This window comes from Cupressus sempervirens, chromosome 6 (genome assembly GCF_028749045.1).
Source record: "Cupressus sempervirens isolate cs-2001-9-10 chromosome 6, ASM2874904v1, whole genome shotgun sequence".
NCBI lineage: Eukaryota > Viridiplantae > Streptophyta > Pinopsida > Cupressales > Cupressaceae > Cupressus > Cupressus sempervirens.
The window spans coordinates 315,238,465-315,259,220 of NC_143123.1; the positions used below are offsets into that span (position 1 = coordinate 315,238,465).

The following is a 20,756-nucleotide window of genomic DNA, read 5'->3' on the forward strand; positions in this document are numbered from 1 at the left end:
CAATATTTTGGCTAAATTAATTTAATCACTTACCTAAGTCAAATTGCTAATAATCAATTTATTTGATTATAACCTATAGTTTGACTATGCTATCCTAAGTTCATTATTTGATTAAAAGAACATGTCCCCTTTTAATTAAATAAAAGACCCCATTCTTCTAACCCACTTAAAGTGCACACATAAAGTCCTTTTTCTATTTTACAATTAAAAGAAAAGGCTTGTGAGACTTTTGTCTTATATGACAAGTTAACTTATATTCTATTGGTTGGCTTGTGTGTGCACATGGATCACTCCTCTTTTCAAATTCCACCGTTGATCATCCACCATCTTCATCTTGATCTCTACCGTCCATACATCTTTAAAAGGGAGAGAGCTTTCCCCCTTGATCCATCCTCATTTTGAATATTGTTATGCTGCAGGTTTTCTAACAGGTTTCTTTGGAGCTTTGTGGAGAACTTCTATTTCTTGTCTACATTCTCTCATACCATAGCATTTTAACTTAGATTCATGTTGCATATTAGTTTAGCTTCTATTTTGCAATAATCTATCTCACATAGCTTAATATTTGGATTGTAACACTCTCATCCATGCTTAGAATAGCTGCATTTTGCATTCTCATCTTAGCTTAGTTTTCATATTTGCATTGCATTCTTGAGGAACTCCTTGGGACATTTTCATTCTTGCATCTTTTCTTTGGAACCTCCCATTGCATGGTTTACTAGCAAGAAGAGTATCTCTAAGGCTCATCTGAGAGCCCTTGAACTTGAAATATACTCTCTTGCACTCCATGGATAGGGAGCTCTAAGCCGGCATCCAAATATTCCAAACTCATGGAATCATTTGGATAGAAGGGTTTAGAGTGGGACACTTTCGAGTGTACAGGTGTCACTTCTAAAAAATTTCTAGGCTTCATTATATTAAAAAAAGGCATTGAGATTGATCTTGAAGAGGTCAAATCTATCATGGAAATGCCTCCTCAAATAAATATGTGTGAACTTAGAAGTTTGTAAGGACAACTACAATCCATTAGAAGGTTAATTTCTCAATTGGTTAATAAAGCTCAATCTTTTAACAAGAGTTTGCATAAAGGCTCTACTCATATCTGGAACAAAGATTGTCAACAAAGTCTAGACCAAATCAAAGGGTAGTTGGCTAAACCTCCAGCTTTGATGCCACCTATTCCAGGAAAACCTTTGATCTTGTACATCTCAGCTACAACTTCTTCTCTAGGAGCATTATTAGCACAAAGTGATGAGACTAGTAAAGAATGTGCTATATATTACATCAGTCTAGCTTTGGTGACTTATGAAATGAACTACACCATCCTTGAGAAACCTTGCCTTGTAGTGGTCTTTTCTTCTCAAAATTTTTGACATTACATGTTGGTATATACAGTTCACCTGATTGCTAAAATTAATCCTTTAAAATATTTTTTGAGAAAAGGTATGCTTACTGGTCATCTGGTTAAATGGATGATGATTCTTTCAGAATTTGACATTTAGTATGTCAATCGTAAAGCCATCAAGAGGCAAGCCATAGCTGACCAATTGGCTAATTTTTCAGTAGAAGATACAACACCCATAAAAATTGAGTTTCCAGATGCTTCAATTATGTACATCACTGAGAGAACTTGAAAAATGTTCTTTAATAGTTCTCATACACAAAATGAAGTTAGAGTAGGTGTCTTGTTTATTTCCCCTCATGGTTATACAATCCCAAAATCCTACAAACTCTTGTTCCCTTACACAAACAATATTGTAGAATATGAGGTATTAATAAATGGGATAAAAAATGGCTCTTGAATGGAGAACCACTTAATTGCACATCTATGGAGATTCCCAACTTGTTATAAATCAAGTGAACAATGAATATCAAACAAAGGATGACAAGTTGATACCCTACAGGAAGTTGATTGACGCTCTAAGGAACTATTTCACTTTTGTGACATTCCAAAAAATTCCTAGAGTAGAAAACAAGGCTGTCAATGCTATGACCACTCTAGCATCTATCCTCCAACTACAAGAACATGAATCACAATTTGAGTTCCTAGTGGAAGAACTATGTCATCCTGCCTATGATTCCTCAAACAACTAGTTGATCTACATTGTTATAGGTCTTGATTCTTCTTGCTATGTGGATATCTTCTCTTACCTATATGGTCATGTTATTCTTGAAACCCTCATGTACAACAAAAAATGCCAACTCCTCCATAATGCTTCATATTACACTTTGGTCTTTGGTGACTTGTATAGGAAGAGTCTAGATAGGACATTTCTTAGATGTTTAGAGATAGAAGAGTCCGAAAAGGCACTCACTGAAGTCCACGATGGTATTTATGGGGCAAATTCTAATGGCCTTGCATTTGATTGGAAACTACTTAGGGCAGCTTATTACTGGCCAACCATGCATGTTGATGTTGTTCATTATGCTAAGTCCTATCAAAAATGCCAACTTCATGACAATTTGATTCATCCTCCTACTTGTGAGTTGATTCCCTCGATGACATATTGGCCATTTCAACAATGGGCCTTTGACTTGGTAGGAAAAATTTATCCAAGTTCATCTAGTGGTCACAAGTTCATCATCACAACAACTAAGTATTTCACCAAATGGGTTGAGGTTGTGCTACTATCTTCTACTATAGGCAAACATGTTACCCTATTTATACTGAAACACATTATTTACCACTATGACACTCCTTCCTCCATTGCTATTTATAATGGAGGAAATTTCAAGAACAAGGACCTCAAAAAATTGTGAAAGAAATTTAGAATCAAACAACATTGGTCCTTCATTTACTACCCTCAAGGGAATGACTAATCTAAGGCCTCCAAAAAAATATTTCTAAAAATCTTGCACCGAATGGTTCACAAGTCTGGGAAATATTGGCACTTATAGATAAATTTAGCACTTTGGGCCTATAAAACTATCATTCGTACTCCTATAGGGGTCATGCCCCTTTCTTTAGTCTATGGCTCTAAGACTATTCTCCCATTAGAGGTTGAGATCCCCTCCTTATGAGTCTCCTTAAATGGGTTGATAATTGATGAAGACCATAGAGCTATGCAAGTATAGGAACTTGAAACTCTTGATGAACATCGCAAGGTTATTTTTGATCACATGAGGGTGTATCAAAAGCGCATGTCTACTCAGTATAAAAATAAATTTCATCCTTGTGAGTTTCAAGTAGGTGAACTTGTGCTTAGAGAGAATCCAAAAAATCACCAACATAGAGAGCATAAGGGAAAGTTTAAACCTAATTGATTAGGCCCATACATTATCATAGCAGTATTTGGGTCTGGTGCTTATCAATTGTCTACTCCTAAAGGGGAAGAACTTGTAAAACCTATCAATGTCCTACATTTGAAGAAGTTCTATGCTTAGAGGCTCATAACTTAGCTATCTTATACATACTTATTGATCCTAAAACAATACTAAAAAAGAAATGTCTTGAAAAAAGTGAACTTTGTGAAAACCTAGCAATAAACGCTTTGATGTATCACCAAAAAATAATAATTCAAAAATACAAAAAATTGAAAAAAGTCTTGGAAAAAATCTGCCAAGTGGTGAAAACCTAGAAATGGGTGCTACTTGAGATCCTTGCACCTACGTCTATCAATCTTAATCACCCACTTTGAAACACATTTTCCTAGCATGGAATTGTTCTTTGTCCTCATCTCAAGGGCACAACTACTTAGCCTATTGAGGTCTCCTTGTGCATTAGGGTTTCTTTGGAAACTAACAAAATAGTGTTTCTCAACACTACCTCCTTTGACATCAAAGTGTTTCTCAACACTTTTTAGATAGTTTACCTACAGTCTTAGATGTCATGATATTTATCACTATCAGACCCAATTCTTGAAGAATGGCCAAGTGATTTACACACACACACACACACACACACAAAAACATGTAAACTGCTAAGCTATGATGAACTTTACCTACTTTTTGTGTTGTCTATGAGTATTTCTTTGCTACGTGTTCCCTCCCTAATAGTCTTTTGAGGATGTTATGGACTAGAAGACTAGGGGCATGGGGCATGCTTTTTTTTCTTTCTTCTTGTGGGTATACTTTGTTTGTCTATAGTGTTTGAAGCATTCATGCTTGTCCTATTTGACGCTTTGACTTACAAATGTATCATCCTTGACTATTTTTGCAAGACCGCACTCAGGGGCTATCATGGTGCTTATACCTTGATACAAGTGTAATCTTCCTACATCAAACCTAGCAAATCTAATCATGTAGCCATCTTGACTTACATGTCTTTGATACATAGATTGGATTTCCACATTGCTATTTGATATCGATCATATTCATATCCTCATAGTTACACAAGTGATGGTTGTATGATCTCATGATGTCCCTAATAAATGCTCAATGATGATATTAGAGTCTAAATGCTATGCATTTCTTTCTAGTAAACCACTTTGCATATTACTTTGCATTATAGGTTCATTCTTTCATTCTTGCATATGGTGAGAGTTCTCTCTTCATCTTTCCTCAAACACTATCGGCTAACTGCTTTCATATCTTCTTTGCTTTCTTATTGATGATGCATTTTCACCTTCTTAATCTTTCACTTCATCTAGTTATTATCTTATCATCACATCTATATAAAATTTTGACCCCTTACATAGTTTTGATGTCTTGGATCCATTTTTGGGATTGAAATCGCATTTCAAAATTCTACTTTCTTCTATGTAGTTAGCTGACCCCTTGAGGTCTAATCTTCGAATCATCGCTAGGGTATCTTCATTTCTTCATGTCTTCATCATTTCTATGCTTCATATCTACTCTAATTTACACTTTCATTTCTAAAATCACCTTTCTACCTAATTTGACCTAATTTTCATGCTTTATCCTATCAACTCTAGTCAAACTGGGGCATTCTATCATTTCCTTATTTTCACTCTTTGGTTCTAATCATTTATCTATCATTATGGACTTTGCTATATCTCAATTTTCTCATATCTAGCTCAATTTTGCATCCCCTTTACCTCATTTCAATTTTGATCTTGAGGGGGTAGAAATACTCTATCATTGATTACTACATCTATCTATTTCTTAGGAGCATATGTTTGATCTTTTCATTTGCTCTCAGTCTATTTGCTTTTCTTGGTGTTAGAATTCTTCTTGACTTCTAACACCATATCTTTTCTAAGTGTTTAGTACTATTGCTATCAGGCTATACATTCCGGATTTGCTATCTCTTTCTGCATTTTGTTGTTCAAAATAAGATATCTCTATCTATTGCTGCCTACTTGGCTTCTATTTTCTTTGATGTAATGTGTTACCAAATTTTCATGCATTAGTCAAAGAGGGACAATTGTAATAACCTAAAAATGGCCACCTAGACTATTAGCCCCCTTCTCAACATTTTGGCTAAATTGATTCATCATTTTCCTAGACGAAATTGCTAATAATTAATTAATTTGATTATAATATATAGTTTGACTATACTATTATGTTCATTATTTGATTAAAAGAACATGTCCCCTTTTAATTAAATAAAAGACCCCATTCTTCTAACCCACTTAAAGTGCACACATAAAGTTCTTTTTCTATTTTTCAAATTAAAAGAAAAGGCTTTGTGACTTTTGTCTTCTATGGAAAGTCAACTTCTATTTTATTGGTTGACTTGTGTGTGCACATGGATAGATCACTCCTATTTTCAAACTACACCTTTGATCTTCCATCATCTTGAACTTGATCTCTACCATCTGTCCATCTTTAAAAGAGAGGGCTCTCCCCTTTGTCAAAGGATTCATCCATCTTTTGAGTATTGTTATGTTGCAGGTTTTCTAACAAGTTTCCTTGGAGATTTATAGATAACTTTTCATTCCTTGTCTCATTCTATCATCACCATTGCATAGTAGTTTAGAAGCATCTTGTATGGTAGTTTAGTTCTTTTTGCAATAATCTAGCTCACATAACATAATCAGCTTGGATATTGTAATACTCTCATCTTGTTAACATAGTTTCACTTTGCATTTCATATTAGCTTATTTTGTATTTGCATTGCATTTTGAGAGTTCTCATTGTAGACACTTGAATTCTTGCTCTTGTCTCAAAGAACCTCTCATTGCATGGTTTACTAGCAAGAAGAGTATCTCTAAGGCTCAGCTGAGATCCTTCTTATTCTTGAAACATACTCTCTTGCACTACATGGATAGGGAGCTCTAAGTTGACATCCAAGTATTCTAAATTCATGGAATCACTTGGATAGAAAAGTCTAGAGTGTAACACAAATTGAGTGTACAGGTCTCACCAACATGACAAATTAGATGTAGAAGAAAATTTATTAGCCTTAAATCCCTTTCATATTGTTAGAGTTAATAAGAATATTTCTATGGTATTATATCATTTTAAAAATATATTTAAATACAATGGAGTGAATTTAGAATTAAGGTAAGTGTATGTATAAAGAAGAGGGGAATCTTTTGAAGAATTTTTTATAAAAATTAAAGATGCACAAAAATTGACAAGGGTAGAGGACAAGTCTCTAAAAAAGATATTTTTCCAAGACCATAGAGAGGACCCCAATTTTTCTAAAGCCAATGCTCATGAGAGTTTCCAATTTTAACAATGTAAGGGGAGATATCAATGAATTTTTGAAAGGGGAAACCATGATCTATTGTATAGAAAGATAAGGCTTTGAATCCTTTGGATTTATTGAAGAAATAAAGGGCTCTTTTGAAACTTTGTGTTTCTCTACATTTCTTTATGACTATCATTCTCTTATGTCAAGTTTAGTCATTCTTGGATAATTTATTTTGTTACGCTAGATTATGGATGCAATTATTCTCTTCATTTTGAGTCATGTATATTCACATTATCTAAAAACTTTTGTTATTTCCCTAATTGTTTTTTTCATGGGCACTCATAATGTGAGCTTTGTGTCATTTATCTTACATACCTTGTTTATAATCATAATCACATATGCACTATAACTATATTCATATGCTAGTTTATCTTTCTTTCTTTCTAGTTAAAAGCATACCCAAAAGCCCAAAATTGCATCCTAATAGGGCATTGTACCTCTAAAATTTAGTGGAATATCATCCACTTAATGGAGATCTCTCCAACTATTAAGCTCATCTTTCTTAGATTACAATTGCTTGGTCTAACGATTCTTATGTGTAGTGTAGGAGCACCTATGAATTGCCTAGGCAATATATGTTTCACATTTTTGTTGTGCATGTGTAAGCCTTAGGAAATTTTGGATGTGAAGGATAAGTTCATGTTGACCATAGTTGGAGTACATTGGAGAGTTTTTTTCATAGGTTCTTAGGCCATTTTACTAGTTGTAATTAGGGGATAAGAAGTTGTAAAGCCCTCTGTTTGGCACAAGGCATGATGATGACATCAGCATTAGGTCATTAGCATTTAGAAAGAGCTAGGATAAGGTTTTTACCATGGTTGTGATTGGTGGTTAAGTTTGAGAAGTTAGGAAGGTCATTTGACCAACTTGGTGAAAAGTTGCAAAAAAAGATGTAAAAGTTGCATTGTGCAACTTTGCAACTTTTAAAAGTTACTTGAGCAAAATAGTTGCAAATCAATGGAGAGGAGTTTTAAGGAGTATATAAAAACCCAAACACCCTATATAAGGCTAGAGAATACCTATGAGAAGGGTTAGAAGTCCATTATACGGATGGTGTGTTATTGCAAATATCAATCTAAGGTATTTTGTGAGCATTTTTTGAGTTTTTAATGACAGTGGTTAGTTAGGTGTGTAAGATCTGTACTATCACTTGAAACTATTTTAGTTTTCACATTTTCTTGAATATGTGTACTCCTAGATGGGAGTTTTAAATAGTTTTATTACCTTTTGGGAAATTACTTTGATTCCACACTGTTATTGGTAAATGTCCAAGCAGTTCTTAAAGATGGAGCTCTAACTCACTTCTCCATCATTCAATTTGTACACCTTCTTGGGGATAGTGAGTGGATTACATGTACATCATGTGTACAAAAGAAAGGGCCCTAAAATATAAAGCAAACATTTTTGAGGTCTTTCCCTAGGCAAGTCTATGGTGAGTTCGATTAGGGAAGCCCACATTGAAGTGTGCAATTCTTGCAAAGGATCAAAGATAGAGTCCAAATTCATTTTGGAAATTGAAGGAGAAGGTCTTACCATCATTTCATGAAGGAGAGAGGTTCATACCAATCCCATCACAATATTAAGACAACCTTTCTTGCTGGACCAACCAATTAACCCTAAAAAGCCCTATTTTTTCCTAATTTGGGTTAGGGTAATAGATGGAAGAGTATGAGCATAAGACCCCAAAAATATTTAAGGGGATGCCATATGGACCAAGAAAACTAAAAACTATTTTAGGGTTATTTTGGAAGCCATAGGATAAAAAATTCTATTTTGTCGATTGGAGCTCTTAGCCTATTAGGCCTGTTTGTGAAGAAAGTAAGAGATTAGATGGGACGAATAACTTGGTGAGACTTCAAACATACCTAATTGGTTGAGTAGAAGTTTTTTAAAATACCTCCATGCCTTTGCAAGTTCTAATTCAATATTTGGAGGTTATGTTCCAATTTGTTTGTTTAAGGGCTAGAGTGAAGGAAGTGGGAATACCTCAAGTGTTGGATTTATAGAGTGATATTTCTTGGTAGATAGGTTGGCTAGTGAGATCAAGGGATCCTTAGGCAAGTTAAGGCCCTACAGGTGGAAAGTGGTGAGGAAGAGACACCCTATAAGTCTTGTAACAAGAATAGGACCATGAGTGATTTAGTGGCTCATCCAACCTCCCTATTAGAGTGGTATCAAAGCCAAAAGATTTGGCCTATGGGTAGATGTTTAAGAATGAAGAAGAATCAACAGGCGAAACCACAATGTTGACCAATGCAGAATTGGCCAAGAAGATACATGAGAAAGAGGAAGAAAAAAAATCTCTTAGATAGAGATTATTCCAACTAGAGGACAAGTTGTATCATGTAGAAGAAAAGATTGATGAAGTCAACGAAAAGGTTGATGGGAAACAACCACAAGTTATTGTAGAGGATGAAGTTCCTATACTAGACCCTATTCTCACAAAGGAGACATTTTGAAGGCATTGAAGACTATGAGTGGGAAGGCACTTGAGGGCATTCCATTATTTTGTGGAAAGATGGAAGAAGATGTATTCATGGATTGGATCAAAGGGATGGAAAACCATTTTGAGTGTGATGGCATCACTAAGGCTCAAAAAGTTAGAGTGGCATAATCAAGATTGAGAGGCTCCATGTTGATATGGAGGAAGTTCATTCAGGGAGAGAGGGAAAAAGAAGGAAATAAACCTATCACATCATGGAAAGGAATGGTTCTTGAAGTGAGAGAAGCATATATGCCAGAAGGCTATGATATTTGGTTGCATTGAAAGAGGTAGAATCTGAAGAAAAGGTATCTTGATGTAAGTTCCTACACTGAGGAGTTTCAAAAGCTTTGTCCAAGGTCACATGTGGCAGAGCATGAAAACCTTAAGGTAGCTAGATATCTTAGTGGCTTAATATGGAATATTCAAGAACAAATGACTCTTCTTGGCCCTAGAACCGTGCATTAGTGTTACAATTGGCTCTAATGATTGAAGATAATAAAAAAAGAAAGAATGAAAAGTCTTCCAAAGGCAAAGGTAGAGGAAGAGATTAGAGAGGTCATAGAGGTGGTTACCAAGGCAGAGGAGCCGAATCAAGAAGCCAAGGGGATTCTAAAGCTCCAAAGCATGGGAGTGAAACCATACCAAGAGGAGGCCATGGAAGAGGTAGAGGATCTCAAGTAGGTTCTAACAGAGAAAGGGGTTTAGGTAGAAGAAACTCTTATTTTTCTAGCATGAAATGCTATAGTTGTGGACAATTGGATCATTATGCTTATAGGTGTCTAGAGAAAGAATTCTTCTAATAGTGCGAAAAGAATTGGGTATGCTCAAGAAGACACATAAAGTGTGAAGTCACCTGAGATTAATCACATTGAGTCAAAAATGGGGGAAAACTTAATGTTTAGGAGGTTTTTAGTTAGACAAACTATGAAGGATGAGCCAAATAAGAGGAGAGCCTTATTCAAAATAAGGTGCAAAATACTTAGTAAAGTATGCAAGGTTATTGTGGATTCAGGGTCCATAGATAACATCATCTTTGAAGAGGCAGTGAAGAAGCTCAAACTTGAGAAGATACCCCACACCAATCTATACAAGGTGACATGGTTGAACAAAGGGTATAGTATCCTTGTGAATGAGCAAGCATGGGTGGAATTCTCTATTGGTGGATACAAAGAAAAGTTGATTTGTGACATCTTGCATATGGACATATGCCATCTCCTATTGGGAAGACCATGGGGTGTCATTTATGATGGAAAAGAGAATACAATTTCTTTCAAAAAGGATGGTATGACATTCAAGATATAGTCACTAATGGAAGATGAGGAACCACAAAAAAAGACTCCTAGTGTATTGTTGAGTAGTGGTAAGGAGTTTGTCAACATCCTGCAAGCAGATGGTGAAGGATATTCTATCATGGTACAACCTGAGGCAGAAGAGAAGATCACACTAAGAACTATACCAGAGTAGGTGCAAATTTTTCTTGGTAAGTTCAAAGACATCATCAGTGATGGAACACCTGCAACTCTACCTCCTAAACGTGGGCTACTTTATCCCAGGAGCCTCATTACTTAACAAGGAAGCTTATAAGCTCACTCCAGAGTAGAACTAAGAAGTGGCTAAACAAGTGAAAGAGTTGCTAGACTAGGGATTGATAATGAAAAACATTAGTCTTTGTGCAGTACTAGTGGTGTTAGCATCCAAAAAAGGTGGTAAATGGAGACTTTGTGCTGATTCTAGGGTATCAATAGTATCACAATCAAATATAGGTTTCCCATACCTAGGATTGAATATTTAATGGATTGTATAAGAGGATCTAGGCACTTCACTAAGTGGGATTTGAAAAGTGGCTGCCATAAAATTAGGATCCACGAGAGAGATGAATGGAAAAAATAATTCAAGACCATTGAAGGGTTGTACGAGTGAAGAGTTATGCCATTTGGGCTTATAAATGCCCCTAGCACATTCATGAGGTTAATGAATGAAGTACTTAAGGACTACATTGGTAGGTTTGTGGTAGTATACCTAGATGGCATACTCATCTTTAGCAAAACAAAAGAGGAACATATGAAGCATTTGGAGATTGTGCTCAAAAGGTTGTAGGAGGAGAAGCTATCTATCAACTTGGAAAAATGTGACTTCCTAAAGTATGAATTGGTATACCTAGGGTTTTTTCTATCACAAGGTTCATTAAAGATGGACCCAAGAAAGGTGGAATCTATCTTTAATTTGTCAACACCAACCACAAGTACAGAGGTAAGGAGTTTTCATGGGGTAGCTCAATTTTATAAAAAGTTTATTAGGAACTTCAGTGGTATTTGAGAACTACTATTGGACACCATTAAAGGTGGATTGAAGAAAAAGTTCAAATGGAATCTTGAGGTAGGAAGAGCCTTTCAGAGGTTGAAGCACAAAGTAGCTACCCAACTGATCCTAAAGTTTCCTAGTTTTGAAAAGTTGTTCACATTGGAGTGTGATGCAAGTGGAATTGTAGTAAGGGGACTATTGAGCAAAGAAGGTAGACCCATATCTTTCTTTAGTGAGAAGCTTAATGAAGCCAAAAAGAAGTACTCTTTGTATGACTTGGAGTTATATGATTTAGTGCAGTCACTAAGGAAATGAAGATATTATCTCCTACCTAAGAAATTTGTAGTGTTTATTAATAACCAAGCACTTAACTACATCAATACTTATGAGAAGTTGAATAATAGGCACTTGAAGTAGATGGAGTAATTACAAGATTTCACATTCACTATCAAGCACAAGATGGGACAATTGAACAAGGTGGCAGATGCATTAAGTATGAGAATGTTGACAATACAAGAGGTACAACTAAAAAGCATTTGCATAGAAAGTTTCAAGGATCTCTACAACAATGATGAAGATTTCTCTGAAGCTTATAAGGTATGTGCTGAGTTCCAAAATCATTTCAATAGTTCTTTGAACACACTTTGCAACGTGGCTTGTTGTTTAAGGGGAATCAATTATGTGTTCCTCAAAGTTCAATGAGAGATAACCTTATTCAAGAGAAGCACAATGCCAGTCTTAGTGCCCATTTTGGTGTTAATAAAACATTGGAGTTGGTTCATAGGTTCTACCATTGGCCCAAGTTTCCAAGAGATGTCAAAAGGTATGTAGAATAGTGCGTGGTATGCATGAAAGAGAAAGGTGAAACCAATAATGTAGGTTTGTACCAACCCTTACCTATTCCTAAGAGACCATGGGAGTGCATTAGCATGGACTTTGTGGTAGGTCTTCCTAAGACTAAGACAAGATTGGATAGTATCTATGTGGTGGTAGAGAGGTTCAACAAGATGAGTCATTTCATTTGTTGTAAGACCACTCATGATGCTAGCTACATTGCCCACTTGTTTTTCAAAGAGATTGTAAGGATCCATGTGTTGCCCAGGTAGTCTCTCACAGAGATGTGAAATTCATGAGTCATTTTTGGAAGACTCTATGGAGCATGCAAGGAACTAATCTATCACTTGGATCAGCTTACTGTAACTAAGCTAATGGTCAAATTGAAGTGGTCAACAGAGTGTTAGGGAACCTTCTAAGATGCCTAACCAAGGAGTATGGACAGACATGGGATTTGATCATACATCAAACTGAATATGACTATAATGATAGTATGATAGGACAACAAGGATAAATCCTTTTAAAATAGTATATGGTATGCACCCTAGAGGAGTGTATGAATTGAGATATTTAGGAGCTATGGAGTATAGAAGTGGCCATGAAGAAGGTTTATCTCAGACCAGGAAAGAAATAAAAAAGAAAGTGAAAACAACCATAATAGAGGCTACTCACAAAGTGAAGACTAAAGTGGACATGTCAAGGAAGGACATACAATTTGAAGTAGGAGAGTATGTCATGATTCACTTGAACAAAACTAGATTACATAAGGGAGTGCCAACCAATTTGCAGATGAAGAGAGTGGGTCCATGCAAAGTGTTGGAAAAATATGGACATAATGCCTACAAGGTAGAGCTTCCCAAAGATTTGAACATTTCATTAGTGTTGAATGTGGCCGATCTAGTCAAATATAAGGGGCCATTGTTAGACATAGGTAAGGATAGCAAGGAGATAGTGGAAGATGTCAATACTGAAGTACTACCTCCCAAGGCGAAGCAACATGCTGAGAAGATCTTGGAATCTAGGGTCAAGAAGTCTACAAGGCACAAGATCTACATGGAGTGCCTAATCCAGTGGAAAGGAAAACTAGAAGTTAAAGCCAAGAAAATTTTAAGAAGTTGGGCATTGACATGTCACTGATTTCTCCTCGTGTTCCTTAAAAGTTTTGGAGAGGAAGAGAATGGTGTAGGAGCACCTAAGGATTGCTTGGAAATCTAAGTTTCACATTGTTTTTGTGCATGTGTAAGCCTTAGGAAATTTTGGATGTGAAGGATAAGGTGATGTTGACCATAGTTGGAGTACATTGGACAGTTTTGTTCATAGGTTCTTAGGCCTTTTTACTAGGTGCAATTAGGGGCTAGGAAGTTGTAAATGCCTTTGATTGGCACGACACATATTGATGATGTTATCATGAGGTCATTAGAATTTAGGAAGAGTTAGGGTAAGGTTTTTACCATGGTTGGGGTTGGTGGTTAAGTTTGAGAAGTTAGGAAGGTCATTTGACCAACTTGGTGAAAAGTTGCAAAAAAAGATGTAAAAGTTGCATTGTGCAACTTTGCAACTTTTTGAAAAACAGTTGCAAATCACTGTAGAGGAGTCCTAAGGAGTCTATAACCACCCTATATAAGGCAAGAAAATACCTTCGAGCAGGGTTGGAAGTCCATTGTATAGATGGTTTGATTTTGTAAACAACAATCTAAGGCATTTTGTGAGTTTTTAATGATAGTGGTTAGTTAGGTGTGCAAGATCCATACTGTCACTTGAAAATATTTTAGTTTGCATGTTTTGTTGAATCTATGTGCTGGTAGATAGGACTTTTGAATAGTTTTAGTACCTTTTGTGAAATTACTTTGATTCCACACTGTCATTGGTTTTGTCCAAGCAGTTCTTGAAGAAGGAGCTCTAACTCACTTTCCCATTGTTCAATCTGTATGACCTCTTGTGGATAGTGAGTAGACTCCATGTATATCATGTGAACAGAAGAAAGGGCCCTCAAATGTAGAGCAACCATTTTTGAGGGCTTGCCCTCTGCGATCCTGTGGTGAGTTTGGCTAGGGAAGACCACATTGAAGTGTGTAATGCTTGTAGAGGAGCAAAGCTAGAGTCCAAATTCCTTTTGGACATTGAAGGAGAAGGTCTTACAATCATCCCATGAAGGAGAGAGGTTCATACCAATCCCATAACAATCCCAAGACAACCTTGCTTGCTAGACCAGCCAGTTAAGCCTAAAAAGCCCTAGTTTTACCTAATTTGGGTTAGGGTAATGGATGGAATAGTATGACTTGAAGACCCCAAAAATATTAAAGGGGATTGTAGATCGACCAAGAAAACTAAAAAATATTACAGTGTTATTTTAAAAGGCATAGGAGAAAAATCCTACTTTCTTGCAATAGGAGACCTAATTGGGGCTCTTAGCCTATTAGGCCTATTAGTGAAGAAAGTAAGAGATTGGATGAGAAGAAGAACATGGTGAGACTTCAAACATACCTAATTGGTTTAGTAGAAGTGGTTTTAAATACCTCCATACCTTTGCAAGACCTAGTTCAAGATTGTGCCTTATTGTTTGTTTAAGGGCTAGAGTGAAGGGAGTAAGAATGCATCAAGTGTTGGCTTGATAGAGTGATCTTTCTTCATAGATAGGTTGGCTAGTGAGACCAGAGGATCCTTAGGCAAGTTAAGGTCCTATACATGACAAGTGTTCTGGAAGAGACACCCTAGAAGTCTTGTAACAAGACTAGAAGTATGAGTCGGTGAGTGACTCATCCAACCTCCCTATCAATGTGTATCCTCAACACCCAATTTGCATTAACACCCTAGGATAATGCCTTTAATTACATAATTCTAGATGCATAATTATGAATTTCAACCCCATCAACAATAAATTATATATTTAGATGTTTAGAGTGTTGCATTTCAAGAGTAGGAGTTCAAAATTTGAAAGCAAGCAACATGATGGACTAGTGATCCTATCCAAGGGTCTGGATCACAATTAATCCAAATGACATACAATACCACACACACTATAAGATCCAATATCCTACACAACATTTCAATTGCCCATAATTACCCTAGTACATGTCCATCCAATATTGTTAAAATTTCTCCCTTCAATTTAAGTTGTTAATCATAGAAGATTAAAAGTTCTACACTCCTAGCTAAGTAAAAGATGAAGAAAGAAAAATGACAATAGATCATATAAAAACGTAAGTGTAAAATCTCCATAATTTACCCAAATAGAAAAATAAAAGCTACATAAATTATATATGGTGAGATGAGAAATCTCGAATTTGAGAAAAGCATCTGTTTGTAGAGTATTAATACAAGCGGTCCGCAATTAAGGGCATTAAATACGATATAAAAAGCGGGCTACAACATTCCCCTGAATTTCGATGTCTGGAGATTGCCCTCCTAGAGCTTGGCAAACCTTTTAATGGCGTCGGCAGCATCGGACGCAGACTTGGGAACCTCCATACCTGATAAAAACGTCACTCTTGAAACCGCCATCGCAGATTTGTCAGCCAAACTTGAAGATTCTATTTTTGAACAAAATTGGGACTCTGAAATCTTCCACAGCTTCACTTCCCACACCTGTCAACAACAAATCGAACAGGGCATAACATGCATGAATACGCATCCAAGAAAGAATTTTGATTGTCCGAATCTTGTTTTTCAACAGTAGCAGATCGGAACCCTTGAAAAATTCCCACTTGTAGACTAGAATAGACTAGCATTGAATGAAGGCAAGAAGATGCGTGGATGTAAGAATAGGAACCTGGAGTCTCTTCCCGAGGAGGATGGGCGTGGCCTGGGCGAAGACGTGGTCTCCCAAGGCAGCAGGCCTCAGATGGTTGATGTTCAGCTCGATCCCTGCTATCCTCTTGAACCCTGACGCTATGTGCGCTCCCATGCTCGCCAGTCCCTCCGATATCAACGCAGACACCCCTCCGTGCAACACCTTGAACGGCTGCATCATTACATTTTGTATTTACATTTTCAATTAGATGCAAAGGACTGTAATCTATTAACCCACCTGGCAACACCTTTCCGTGACTGCAAAGCGCCCTGAAACACACTCTCCGTTCACCACTTCAACCTTGAATCCGAACGCCTGAAGCGCCGCATCTGGATCCTTTGATTCCGACATCTCTTCCCACTCTTCTATCTTCTGTCCTCGTTAGCACATGAAACAATTCTACTCGTAACTAGGTACGCCTTTAACCTTACTCCACACTACACGCAGACAGTGACTGCTTATCCGCACCAATTTGTGAGAAAATACTTTTTTCTTACTTCCCTTCTGGGTAATTAATCAACAGTTGAATCTAAACTTAGATGAATTTCACGGGTTCCCACATTCAACAACTGTTCTGCTTGCCTGACTAGCAGCTAAAATCATGTTCAACAACCCCATACCCGACGCTACATTTTATTATTAAAAAGTTGATAAACAATCGATTCAATCTTGTATGGCTAATATGCCTCATGATCCGCATGTGGTTCGGTGGAGTTTGGAGATATCATAGTCTTCACTTTGGTCGATGTTGGCCTTTTTTGAAATTATTTTTTTATGATACTTTATTGTGTAGAAGATTCATCATTTTAAGTTTATTTATTTAGAAAATTGTGGAAGAGATAGATATGATGTTAGTCCCACTAAAAAAGTATCAAAGATTAAATAAAGTCAAACTTTTTTTCTTCTTAAAAATATAGTGATTTTTTTTCCAATTTTTTGTTGTTGTTTTCAACTACAAACTATGCAGATCATGAAGATCAAACTCTGAAATTTTCAAAAAAATCTATGATGTTTTCGATCTTTTAAAAATTGGTCAATGGTACATTTTTATAAGAGGATAGTTGTGTCCTTAGTATTTTAGGTAAGAGCATACAATATAATGGTAAATTGTGAGTCTCTTATGTGTAGTATGACGTTAGTATCTCTATTTGTGAGTGGTTCGTTCACATTTGTTCCTAATTGTCTCAAAAAAGGAGCTCTTGAATAACATATCAAAGCATGTAGTAGTAATCATTGTGTTCTCACTTAATAATATATCTAGTTGTTGCAATAGCCTAACTTTTCAAGAGTTCAATTGTAAATTGTTTTTATGTTGATTCTCTTTACATGGCACTCCATCTTATAATCTTAATACTAGTGGAAATTTAGCATGGATGAATATTTATACACTTTTATGTTAAAATCTCAATCAATCCATCCCACTTAATAGTTGATATGCTTTTTATTCAAAAAAAATAAGACACATTGTTGTCCATTATAAAAACAACCCGAAATTATAGACTATTGCCAAAGGTAGTTAGAACAATACATCATCAACAATACACTAACAACTTACAAGAAGTGTACAACAAGTTAGAAGTAGTTAGCAAGAACAAAATACCACACACAAACAATCCCAAGAACTAATTGTGGTTGTTGTAACTGTTGTGGTTTCACAACGCACGCCCCATTTTGCCTAGAAATGGGGACTCTCTACTTAATTTTTTGGCTTTCCAGATCCCTAGTCAGGGGTCCAAGTCTTTTTTAGGGTTTTATCTAGTGTTTTTGGTCAGATTTGGGTCCCGGTTCGAAAACTCAGATTCTGGATTTCATCTTCAAAGGGAGAAGTCATTTTTTTTGCAAAAAAGAGGCACACCAGTGCACCTTCCCAGGTGTGCTAGTGCGCTAGAACACAGTGAAAAGGAATCACCCTTGGTGATGCATAGCAACAGAACTACACAGCTATGCAACACCAAGGGGTGCGTTGGGTCTTGGGTATATATAGCTTGGGTCCCTCCTTACTTCTTCACTTGTCTTTTTTCTTCTTCCAAATCTCGTGCCGCAACATCGCACCTCCCTAGGTGCGCATCACCTCCTCCACCTGCACTCATTCAAGACAAACAACACTAAGCCACCTATAAAGGTGTGCAAATGTGCATCTATTTAGGTGTGCAAATGCGCACCTTTTTTAATGCAAAAAACTTTTAAAACTAAAAATTAAGAAAACTTTAAAAAACATAAACGCCAAATTAAGTTGCGCAATAGTGCACCTTAATACACTTTTTGTAAGCATTTTTGCGCTAAGTCTAAATAAGGGTGCACATTAGCGCACTGCATGAGGTGTGCTGCTATGCACCCCATTTTAGTAGAAAGCCTAACAAGGATAAAAGCGCACCTTATAGGTGCGCCAGGTGCACTTTTTTTTGCATTTTAGGGTTAAAATTAGGTTTTTAAGTGTTTTCAAGCAATTAGGGTTTCGGTTTTTTTTCATGTCTGTATTAGGGTTTGAATTAATCAATTTTTCTATGACTCTGGACTAATAGACATAGTCTTTGTGCAGATTCAATGGCTTCTTCATCATCCTCCCTTGCGGCAAAGATGGTCCCAAAGCTTGTGGTGTTCAAGTTTTAGGTGTTCTTGCAAAGTCGTGCTTTTAAGATGATTATTCAAAAGTTTGGGACACTGAATTGGGTCATATAGACTTGAGTGCATTCTTGGCATTGTGCAACAAACCGATAGAGAGGTCTCCAATGATATCTGTTTTGACTTGATCAGGACTTGTCAGTGTAGCATCACATCTAGTATCAGTGCAGTCTTTAGAATTGATTGACACTTGCAGAAAACTATGTTCCTGAAGAAAGGGTCATGAAGAGCATAACTAGAGAGATCATCCTAGATCTTCGACCCAATAATATAGAGAAGGTGTTCCATCTTCTTAAGGTAGATCAGTTCATCAGATTAACTTATCACCAAACCAAGAAATGGTACAGGAAACATATAGATGAAGTTTCCAAAATCATCTAGTCTTCATACCTCATCGAGAAGACCCCTCTAGGATGGAAAGTAGGCAAAGTAGATATAACAAGAGGCTACATGAAAGAAGATATTTGATATTATAACATTCTCTTGAGTGGAGTCATGGGGTTGCCAGCGTCAGGACACTTGAATATATGGATGGTGCATTTCATTGAGACTATCAAACAACGAAGATGCCACTTGATTGGTCTTCCATTCTTAGTGAGAACTTGGGTGAGCAGCTGGTGGCGATTAAGAATAACAGAGAATTCTATATGACATCATATTTGGTATACTTATTAGTGGCAAGGGTGACGGATTATCCAACACTCAACAAAAGGGGCAGTATACAAGATGCAAACACATGGCCCTATATAGTATATCCTCAGCTAGTAAAGAAGAAGCTTCAAGAGCATAGCAAGGAATATAGAATAGTGAATGATACTTTTATATTCACAATAATCTGGTTCATTGAAGGGGGTTATGTGAAGAGGATGTCATAAGAGGCAGGTATAAAGATATCAGAAGTTGGAGCCTACTACATTTAGTACCAAACATTCACCTATTTGAGGGTAGCGGGTACAACGATCAATCCAAAGAAACTCCCTAGGTACCCATTTGACAAACTTATACTATTGGAGATCTCTCGACAACTCTTGTCTGCATACAACAGAGTACGAAAGAAACACAAAATAACATGGGTATGGCCTATTACTATAGGACATTTCAGTGTGGTTCGATGACAAGATAGTACATCTTTTGAGTCTAAATGGGATCAATATCCTTTGGATGAATATAATTTTCCTTAGCTCTATTTTGATAACATTGGAAGAGTACAATACCTAGCTGGCAAGACATTTGAGCATGAAGATGCAATTGAGGATCACTGGATAAATGTGGTAGACGACTACAATATTTGTATAAGGGATTATTGTAGGATGACTCTATATTTGGTAGGGAGTGCTTTGAAGATAAATATTCCTCTGAAGATTATGTAACAAGATACTGAAGATATCCTTGATCCACTTTTCAATAGGGACAAGATTGGTGATCAACCTACCATGAATGTTGAGGTTGATAAGGAAGAATGTTAGGAATGTCATCAAATTGACAAAGGATTGGATTAAAAGGCCTTTCAAACTCAATCTAATTCCTCAAGTGATAGTCTTTCACACTCAAGCCCAACCAACAAAAGGTCAAGGAGCTAAGGTCACAATACCTACATTTACAGCTCAGTCCCTTGTGAGGCCAAAAATAGTACACAAACTTGACAGACAAGTTAAATATTATAGGGCTCAAAAGGGTAAAGGTAAAAGGAAAAGAACTTCTCCTTAATGAGTTGAGCCAAAAGAGGAAGCAACTCAAGCACCTCCACAAATAGGAGAAGAAAATGTACAAGGGTCCAAGAATGTGGAAGCCACACAAGCCCAAGACAATCCTCAAGTGTCACCTACTGAACAAGGCCAAGGAGAAGCTAAAATAGAAGTACAAGAGGTGTCTTTGCCTGAACAAGAGGTACAAGTCTCCCCTTCTGCTCCTAAGAGAAGAAAGATTAAGATTCTAGTCAAGAGGAGACAAAAGGTCATTAGGAGAGTGACTCCTTTCCCATTAATTCTGGAAGCTATCCCAGAAGAAGAGGACCAAGAGGATGATGAGGATGAAGAGAATAACCTACCTTTGAACTAAAGGACTTGTTTCACAATAGCCACAAAATCAAAATGGAGACGAAGCTCCACAATCACACTGCCATC

At 36.7% G+C, this 20,756-nt stretch overlaps 1 protein-coding gene across 2 annotated transcripts; it reads right to left on the reverse strand.

The window, feature by feature from the left end:
- Window positions 1-15,452: 15,452 nt before the first annotated feature.
- Window positions 15,453-16,497, reverse strand: DHNAT1 (Thioesterase superfamily protein). Of its 2 annotated transcripts, none has more exons than XM_089788016.1 (3): window positions 16,249-16,497; window positions 15,991-16,173; window positions 15,453-15,806 (listed from the first exon to the last, which is right to left on the reverse strand). In XM_089788016.1, exons 1-3 carry the CDS (start codon window positions 16,360-16,362, stop codon window positions 15,627-15,629), a joined length of 477 nt encoding a protein of 158 aa, XP_089644142.1. In that variant the 5' UTR covers window positions 16,363-16,497; the 3' UTR covers window positions 15,453-15,626. The 2 variants fall into 2 exon arrangements, with proteins under 2 accessions (XP_089644142.1, XP_089644141.1); XM_089788015.1 differs by having other exon boundaries at window positions 15,991-16,182; window positions 16,249-16,487.
- Between the last annotated feature and the right edge of the window lie 4,259 nt (window positions 16,498-20,756).

Bases quoted from the DNA above. Each gene is read 5' to 3' on its own strand.
- DHNAT1 (XM_089788015.1), bottom strand. From the start codon at position 16,362: ATGTCGGAATCAAAGGATCCAGATGCGGCGCTTCAGGCGTTCGGATTC. The intron at 16,183-16,248 runs GTGGGTTAATAG...GTAATGATGCAG, and splicing joins TCACGGAAAGGTGTTGCCAG to CCGTTCAAGGTGTTGCACGG. The intron at 15,807-15,990 runs GTTCCTATTCTT...TGTTGTTGACAG, and splicing joins TCCTCGGGAAGAGACTCCAG to GTGTGGGAAGTGAAGCTGTG.